The sequence below is a fragment of the Aythya fuligula genome, chromosome W (genome assembly GCF_009819795.1).
Source record: "Aythya fuligula isolate bAytFul2 chromosome W, bAytFul2.pri, whole genome shotgun sequence".
NCBI classification, from domain to species: Eukaryota; Metazoa; Chordata; class Aves; order Anseriformes; family Anatidae; genus Aythya; species Aythya fuligula.
In genome coordinates, this window is record NC_045594.1 from 13457383 (window position 1) to 13467007 (window position 9625).

The 9625-nt window shown below is 51.0% G+C and overlaps 1 protein-coding gene across 1 annotated transcript; it reads left to right on the top strand.

Annotated features, from left to right (window-relative positions):
* The first annotated feature begins 7332 nt into the window (after positions 1 to 7332).
* On the top strand, positions 7333 to 8268 carry LOC116501347 (olfactory receptor 14A16-like). The gene has a single exon (XM_032206862.1). It carries the CDS (start codon positions 7333 to 7335, stop codon positions 8266 to 8268), a length of 936 nt encoding a protein of 311 aa, XP_032062753.1.
* The last annotated feature ends 1357 nt before the right edge of the window (positions 8269 to 9625 follow it).

Below are 9625 nucleotides of genomic sequence, written 5' to 3' on the forward strand. Positions count from 1 at the left end.
CCTGGGCAGTGGCTCCCTCTGCTGAGTGAGGGGTGTTTGGCTGTGTGACTCTGTGTGCATCTTCCCTGTTCAATACCCAGGAGACAAAACCAGCAGGTGGATCATGCGTGTCTGGGCAGAGAAAAAAGGAAGCATCTCCTCCTGCTTCACCCTTTGTGCACAGCACTCCCTGTCAGAATCAGACACCACCAGCTGCCACGCTGGGCAAGGGAGAGAAGCAGGCATGGGCAGGCAGGGCGGACCCAACCCAGTGCAGAGGCTGTGGTGTCGATGAGGTAGAGCCTGTCCTCACAGCCCTGTGCCATCTGCCCTGCACAGACAGCAGAGGGACAAGAGCTCTGGAGTTTAAGAAGCATTTGGAATGTGCTCCTGGTCATATGGTAGGAGCCTGGGGGCAAGACCTGTGTGGAGCCAGGAGTTGGACTTGATGATCCCTGTGGGTCTCTTCCAACTCAGGATATTTTATGATTCTCTTATTCTGTGCCTTCTTCCACAGAGGAAGGTAGAGGGGGTCTGCAGCAAATGTGTCTACTGACACAGAGATTTAGGGTTCAGACACCCCATATTCTCAGCCCCCCAGGTTATACATGCCGTGACAGAAGCTGTGAGGGGAAGAGAGAAGACCAGGGGCTGCTGCAAGGAAGGCGCCTGCACTGCAGGGGATGGCAGGGAGGGAGCAGCTCCCTCTCACTGCCTGCCCATGTCCCTGCTGCCTGCAGCTGTCCTGCCAGCAGCTCTTTCTCTGTCCCCACGGCTCCTCCCATCCATGCTCACAGCCCCCATCCCACCTGCTGTGTGCCCAGCTCTGCCCTGCAGAAACCTCCTGGGGATGGGGACAGCTCCGGGGACATCTCCCTGTCTGCAGCTCCTAAAGAACAGCTCAGAAAAGTCCTGGTGCAGCCTGTAATCAGAGAGAAGGGAAGGGATACTCTCAGGTTCATCACTGACGTGTTCATGTCTCGTTTAAACGCAACAGGAAGCTCCATCACCTGTGCAAACCCAGCCAGGCAGACCCTCTCTTCTCTTTGCAGGCAGACCCTGCCTTGCCCTTCCTCTGTCCAAGGCTGCCAGGCAGCACCTTCTCCTCCACACCGCACAAGCCACGATAGGCATCCTGGCAGCTCCTGGCCAGGCAGAGATGCCCCGCAACCAGGAGCCCCTTCCAGGAACCTGCCCTGCACTGTCCTGCAGCCAGAGACTTACCGTGGGCAGAGCTGTGAAGGTTTCTCCTGCACTGAGCTCTCCTCTTCCCACACCCTCCAGTCTGTCTGGAATCCCTTCCTGCCTGGGTGCCTGCAGTCAGAGTCCCCAGCCCTGCTGCGCTGTGCAGAGGAGCTGCTCCTGGGCACAGCTGTCTCTCTGCACCACGACCCTCTTGCCACGAGCTCTCTCTGTCCCACGAGCCCAGCCCAGCTCAGCAGCACAGCACCAGACCAAGGCACTGCAATCACCCCTCTGGGGGCTTTGCTGATGAGCCCACGAACCTCAGGCACTCAGACACAATTGAAGACATCTCTCCAGAAGTCCAAGTCAGAGGCAAGTTTCCTGCAGTGTCCCCCTGAGGGCCAGCACTGACACAGCCTCCCTTGGAGCTCGTTAGAGCAGAACCCTGGAGGCAGTGAGGACAAGGAGACAAAGGCAATGTGAAGGTGACACTGATGTGGAGGAAAACTGGATGTGTGTCACCAAGCTCCAGGGCCAGACCTTGACCTCAAGCACTTGGGAAGGGAGATCCTTTCCCTTGACCAGTTGCTCAGGCCTCTTTGTGGTGCAGTAGGAGATGGGGATGTGCATGGCCAAGTGCAGGAGAATGGTACAACCCCTGCCTGCTTCATGGTTGAGGGCGAGGAGGCAATGAGGCCCTGGTACTTTAACGATCAGCTGTCTCCTCACAGGCCTCAGTGGCAGAGACAACAACCTAGCCATGGGCACAAAGACCTGGGTCCTGCTGGCACTCTCAGTCTTGTCACAGCCCTTAATCCTTTCCACAGCAGCCTTTCCTAAGGACTCTCATAGATGCAACTCTTTCCCTGCTGGCTGCAGTCCCTTCTGTTGGTGGTCTCTTATAGATCTCAGCTGAGTCTGATAACTCAAATCTTCTTGGTGGCCATGCTCCTCGTAAGGCAGCTCTGTAGGAAGCTGGTCTGGTTCCTGGTGAGCAGGCACCACTGCTCGTATGGCATCCCTTGTGGTGCCCAGGCCCTCCTCCTCCTGGCCACTGCTCACTTAGCAGGGTCCCAGTCTGCCCTGATGTGTGGGGTTCCTCTTTCTCCGGTGCAGGACTAAGCTCTTCTCCTTGTAAATGCCAAGAGGTTTCTGTAGGCAAAATTCTGTATTTTTTCATTGTTCACCCACATTGATGCTCCATTCTGTTAACAGCTATTGTCTGCAGGCAAACAGTTCCACCTTCATGTGATTGTCCTGTCTCTGACAAGATCGCAGCATCGGGAGCTGTAGGAAAGTTTGGATAATGCAGGAGTAACCAGCTGAATGGAATTGCAGCACAGAGTCACAGAAGGGTAGGGGATGGAAGGATGCCAGGTTCTACCTCTTCTGTGCTTCCTTCTCATGCATGCTCTTAGTTTGTCTGGAGCTTTGTGCTGAATTTTATGGGGCTGTGCAGGTCTAAATTAGAAGGGCTAATGGAAGGTGATTAAGGGATTGGAGCATCTCAATCCCATCCAATGGGATCCTAGCCTGAATCAAGAGGAGTGTGGACAGCAGGTTGAGAGAGGTGATCCTCCCCCTTTATGCAGATCTGGTGAGGCCACACCTGGAATAGTGTGTGCAGTTCGGGGCTCCCCAGTACAGGAGGGGCATAGAATGTCTAGAGAGGGTCCAGCACAGAGCCAGGAAGGTGATTAAGGGATTTGAGCATCTGTCCTCTGAGGAAAGACTAAGCACGCTGGACCTGTTTAGCCCAGAGAAGAGGAAATTGAGAAGGGATCTTATCAACCTCTACAAATACCTGAGGGGACAACGTAAAGAGAATGGTGCCAAACTCTTCTCAGTGGTGGCCAGTGATAGGACAAGGGGTAATGGGTACAAATTTAACCACAGGAGGTTGCATCACCAAATGAGGAAGAACTTCATTGTTTGCGTGACAGAGCACTGGAATAGGCTGCCCAGAGAGGTTTTCTCACCCAGAGAGGTTTCTTACACTGGAACAGGCTGCCCTGTTTGAGCAGGGGTGTTGGATTAGATGATGTCTGCATGTCCATTCCAACTTCAATATTTCTGTGATTCTGTAAGAAAAGGGTCATTTAATTAAAAAATAATAATTATTCTCTACTTCCCATCACTGAGTGATGCTCAGTAATGTTCTGGGAAGCAGGGCCTGCATACACGTAGTGGCTGTAGGGAAGGATAGATGTCTTCATAATGAAGGCCCCCTCTCTCCCTCCCCTTTCCCACCTTTTGTTGCTGAGTGTGACCTCATATGGTATGGAATATCCCTGTGGTTGGTTTAGGTCAGCTGTCCTGGTGATGTCCCCTTCCCACTTCCTGCCTATCTGCACCCTACTGGCTCTGGGGGATTTGGAGGTAGACTTGATGTGCCAGTATTGCTCAGCAACAGACCAAACAGTGGGATGATATCAGGGCTGTTCTAGAAAAAAGTGCCAAGCACAACACTGTTTGGGCCACTGCGAGGAAAGTTAACTACCCCAGCCAGACTCAGTACTTTCCCGCAGGTACCAGATACCCCTCTCTGTGGCGGTCCACTTGCCTGGTTGACATAGAAGATCTTCCTTGAAAGGAAACCTTTCCTTGATGCTTGACAAGTGTCACCTTCAGAGGGTGATGCTATGTGCTACTTTTCCAATTCCTCTGTCAATCATCCCTTCTCTACAGGGGGATCCCAGCTGCTTGGCTTCCCTGCCCTCTAAGTCCAGGCTACTGGCCCCGTTCTCCCAGCACTGGAGCAGCCAAGTGACAATGTGCTCCCTGGACGAAGTCTGAAATCTTTTCACACATCTCATAGCTCACCCTGGGATAGGGATCGTGTGGTTACTGATGCTCTTAGGATCCCTTCCTCTTTGCTCTCCTGTTCCCACAATGGCCTAACATCAGTATAGCCTGCCTCATCTCCTTCTTCCTCTTTTCTTCTCTGGGTAGGAGTTTCTTTCCTTTCAAAACAACCTGACTTTCAAATCCACTGTCTTTCACAGTAACGGATGGATTGAGCTCCAGATGGGCTTTGGCCCTTCTATATTCGTCCCCGTACAGCCCCATAACATTTAGTACACAGCTCCAGACAAACTGACAGCATGCATGAGAAGGAAGCACAGAAAAGGTGGAACCTGGCATCCTTCCATCGCCTAACCTTCTGTGACTCTGTGCTGCAATTCTATTCAGCTGGTTACTCCTGTATTATCCAAACTTTCCTGAAAGTCCTGATGCTGCTGTCTTATTAGAGAGCGCACAATCACACAAAGGTTGAACTGTCTGCCTGCACACATGAACATCTGACATGATGTCGATGCAGAGCTTGATAGTGTGGTTTAGTGATGGACTTGTCATTACCGAGGTGAAGTTCCATGACCGGGGTTACAGGTCCTCAGCCTTCTATGTTCCCTCTAAGCACTTTTACATTCCTGATGGCCTCATCCTTAAGAGTCTGATGGTATCATCAACCATGGGGCTTGCCAACCTCGATGGCCACACCCCCACATGTCCCCCTTCTTTATGTCAACCATCTTCTTGACACAAATATTACTCCATATATCACACACCCCAATGGGACTAGTTCAGAGGCTATGTGCATCCTCGGCTTAGACTGCATCAGGAGAGGGAACTTCAGTGTTTCAAGAGGGCACCACCGGTGGGGCTTTGGCAGAGCTGCCTTGGAGACAAAGGACATGAAACAGTTGTCTACCTTGCTTGGCCTTCCACAGAATCCTTCTGTTGGGGGTTTGCTAGGCCAGAGCACCAACCTGTGCCAGGTTCCACTGCTTCTACATGCAGGAGAAAACAGTGGGTGTGAAAATCAGGCTCCTGAGAATGGAAAAGAACTACTGCCCAGAAAAGAAAGGAGGGAGAGGAATGTTGATCTATGAAACCTTGACATAAACTTCCCCATGAGACGGTACTTCCAAGATCCAAAAGGGTACAGGTGGGGTTTTAAAGGATGTTAAAGAGCTGTCTACCTTGCCCAGTCCCTGGGAGGACCCTTCCATTTGTGGACTTGTTGAAGGTCAAAGAAGAGCAGGTGCAGATGGTTACCACAATGTTCTACCAGTTGGGGACAGGCTGGAGATCAGTCAGTAATGAACAATTGCACTGTGCATAGTTTGTTTTGTACATAATAATAATAGCACTAAAAATAATTACTATTATAATTCTTTCTCTACCATTTCAGTCCTTTCAACTGCCCTGACCTCAACCAATAAGCATGTGGGGGGGTTGGTGTGAGCTAACTGCTGTGTGGTGCTGAGCTGCCTGCCAGGTTAAAGCACATCATGTTTGACAACCACAGTCCAACAGCACAAACCACACTTCTAAAAATCTTGTGTTCAGAGAGGAGCAGTAGATGATCAGTTCAGTCTGCCTCAATGAGCACACCCCAGCAGAGACCCTGCTGCCTTCGGGAGCTGTCAGCCCTGAGGCCTTGGGGACACCTCAAGGGAGCCCAAGGGCACAGAGCAAGCGATGCCATGGTCGGGTGCTGTGCTGCTGAGCTGGGCCGGGCTCCTGGGCCCAAGGGCAGCTCCTGGCAAGCGCTGCAGAGAGACAGCTGTGCCCAGGAGCAGCTCCTCTGCACAGCGCAGCAGGGCTGGGGGCTCTGACCGCAGCTGGCACACAGAGAGGAGAGAAGGAGAGAGGGCTTGGAGGCACTGAGGAGCGCAACAACAGAGGGCAGCGTGTGGCAGGACACATCTGCAGGCTCTTGACACCGTGAGGCTCTGGCAGCAGGGCACTGCAGGTGGGGTTGCCAGAGGGGTCTTGTACAGCTGGCACATCCGATGGCTGATAGCATCTGTCAGGGTCGTTGTCTCTATTTCTACAAAAATGAGTAGAAAATGCTGTATAGAATAACATTTATGATTGCATATTTCAAGAGGAAGACCAAGAGAGGGGGTACCTGAAAGGGAAGAATTTTTCTGTAGCCTGTGCTTGCAGATTCCTGCAGTGGAGGGGAGACATGGTTTCATGGTAATGGATTGACATTATTGTAGTGGAGACTGAGACTCCAAGAGAATTTCAGTGAGAGTGCTGGTTGTCTGCAATGAAGTTTATAAAGTTCCTTTCCACACCTCAGCCCAGAAACTGCATCAACATCATTTTGTGGTCCTCTCAGGTTTTATCCTAGATGATCTTTAAGAGCTGCAAGCTCCCCGATTCCTAGTGCTGGGAGACATCCCTGTTTTTGGGAGGTCTCTGCCAGCTTGAGGTGAGCACAGATCATTTGCAAAGAGCAGGAGCTGCATTGTCTGCAGGCAGAGCTGCAGCACAGGAGGGTCTGCTGAGTGTCCGTCTGTCCCTCCCTGGCCTTGCCTCCCCTGGCAGCAGCACGCTGGCATTCCTCCTGGCTTCTCCAGCTGGCCGTGCTGCTGCTGGTCTTGTTCCCAGGCTGGCTGGGGATGGGGGTTTCACATGCCCAGGTAGTGAGCCCTCGGTGTGCTTGAGTGAAGGGGAGTACGGGGACAGGGTGAGGGGTGTGGAGATGTGCACTTTGAGCCTGGATTCCTCTGCTCTCAGCAGTGTCTTTGTTCTTTTCAATCAAACATGTGAGTACAACTTTCGTGCAGCTCTCACAGGGCAGCTGAGACCGTACTTGATGGACGGACTGGCTGTCCTCCCTGAAGAACACTGTGCACTAAAGTGACAGTCTCTTTTTCTCTGATAATGATCTACAAGGATTCCCTTTGAGTCCAGCAGAAATAACCAGGGTTTGTGACTTGGAAACACTCCTCAGGAGTGGTGGGACAGCTGAAACAAAAAACTCAAAAAACAAAAATTTAAAATAAAATTAAAAAAAAGCCTCCACAACTCTGCTTTGCAGTTTGGTGAACTGGGAGCAAACCCGGGGAAAACCTCTTTGAGATCAGGAGGGAAGAGAAACTGACATTTCCCCATGTTCCTCTTCACCTCTTGCTGTAGGACAGGACTGATTCCTGCACTGCCCACAGTAGAGCCCCCTGTTCCAACAGACAGCCTCAGGCAGAATGAATCAGGATGCATGAAAGGGATCTGCCAAATGTCTGCCAGAAAGTGCACAATATAGGTGATGATTTTAAATGAGAAATTGAATTAATTTCCTTCTGATAAATTTCTTGTACTTTATTACTCTCATCCTCTTCTTTGTTCAGGACCACATCCCGAAAAAAGCAGATGTCCAACAGAAGCACCATCACTGAATTCCTCCTGCTGGCATTCGCAGACACGCGTGAGCTGCAGCTCCTGCACTTCGCACTCTTCCTGGGCATCTACCTGGCTGCCCTCCTGGGCAACGGCCTCATCCTCAGCGCCGTAGCCTGCCACCACCGCCTCCACACCCCCATGTACTTCTTCCTCCTCAACCTCGCCCTCCTGGACCTGGGCTGCATCTCCACCACTCTGCCCAAAGCCATGGCCAATGCCCTCTGGGACACCAGGGCCATCTCCTATCAAGGATGTGCTGCACAGGTCTTTTTCTTTCTCTTCTTCATATCAGCAGAGTATTATAACCTTACTATCATGGCCTACGACCGCTACGTTGCCATCTGCAAGCCCCTGCACTATGGGAGCCTCCTGGAGAGCAGAGCTTGTGCCCAGATGGCAGCAGCTGCCTGGGGCAGTGGCTTTCTCAATGCTGTCCTGCACACGGCCAACACATTTTCCCTGCCCCTCTGCCACGGCAATGCTGTGGACCAGTTCTTCTGTGAAATCCCCCACATCCTCAAGCTCTCCTGCTCAGATTCCTATCTCAGAGAAGTTTGGGCAGTTCTGTTTAGTATCTTTTTAGCATTTGGTTGTCTTGTTTTCATTGTGCTGTCCTATGTGCAGATCTTCAGGGCAGTGCTGAGGATGCCCTCTGAGCAGGGCCAGCACAAAGCCTTTTCCACTTGCCTCCCTCACCTGGCTGTGGTCTCCCTCTTCATTAGCACTGGCATATTTTCCTACCTGAAGCCCCCCTCCATTTTCTCTCCATCCCTGGACCTGGTCGTTGCACTTCTGTACTCAGTGGTGCCTCCAGCCCTAAACCCCCTCATCTACAGCATGAGGAACCAGGAGCTCAAGGACGCAGTGAGGAAACTGTTTCCATACATTCTTCTTAAGCATCCATGATGTGTTAAGAAAATGTATTTTTAATAATATGCAAATAATTTGATTTACATTATATCATATCATTTTTATCGTTACTAGTGTTTTCATAACATTATCATTAATAAGAATCCCAAGAGAAATCAAAGTGTATTTGGGAAAATGACACAATTTTTTACATTAGTTTTCTTTGTTAGTATTTGAACAATATTTCATTTTGTTTTTAATAATCTCATTCTTACCATTCAGAATTTTACATCTTTTGTAAGGTTTGACCACATCATCTATTGCACATACAGAACCGGGCTTCCTTGATAGATAAAGACAAGAAAGAACTCAGTGGAAATTCATTGGTTTCAGTTTCCTTCTCTTCCTATCTCCTCTGGAGCTGGGGGAGCAGTCCCAGCATCCAGGAGGGGCTCAGGGCCAAGAGCTCAGCTGCCACAGGTAGGAGCAGTGTATTTGGATTAGACCTTGAGGATCTAGGTGACAGTCCTGTCCCCTCTATATCAGAGCTGGCACAAAGCCTTTTCCACGTGCCTCCCTCACCTGACCATGGTGTCTGTCTCCCTCAGGCCTGTCATCATTGCCTGCCTGAAGCCCTCCTCCATCTCCTCCCCATCTCTGGACCTGGTGGTGGCAGTTCTGTACTCAGTGGTCCCTCCAGCAGAGCACATCCTCATCTGTAGAATGAGGAGCCAGGAGCTCGAGCATGCCCTGTGGATATAGATCACTAGATGTGTCTTGGATACAAGAAATTTTTGATCTGCTTCAGCACATGTCTTATAATGCAAATAATTGGCTTAATACCAGTATAACTGTTTTGTTTTGTTTTGTTTCTGGTTGTGTTTGTGCATATTCTTATTACATTAATTCAGCTAATGAACACCCATTAAGATGATATAGATGTACCTGTTGAATATAGCTCATACACTCTGTGCATGTGAAGCCATGCTCTCTGTGAATTTAACCTTAAGGAAGTTAAGATTTAACTACCGTTTTTGTCTGACATCTTTCCTCTGAGGCCAGGCCTGGCTCTGCAGGGGCAGTGCCCGTGTGCAGAGGTGCAGAGGAAAAGAGTCCCATCCCAGCAGCACGGCCAGGGAGCACCAGCGCTTGGGGCATGCAGAGCTGCTCTCTTGCCACTGCTGCCCTGTCCTGTTGAGCCCTGCTGGTGGGGTCAGGCCCGGCTGCTCCTGAAGCTTGGTGCCAGCGCTGCTGTGGGGCTGTGCTGGGACTTTAGGCAGGGACAGGCAGTGGGCACGGCAGTGGCACAGCTGGCCTCCACTGCAGCACTTCCCTCCTAAGGGGGGATCTCCTCCGAGGTGGACTGAGCAGAGCTCAAGTGCTCAATCTGGTGTGAGCAGGCAGAGGACAGCTC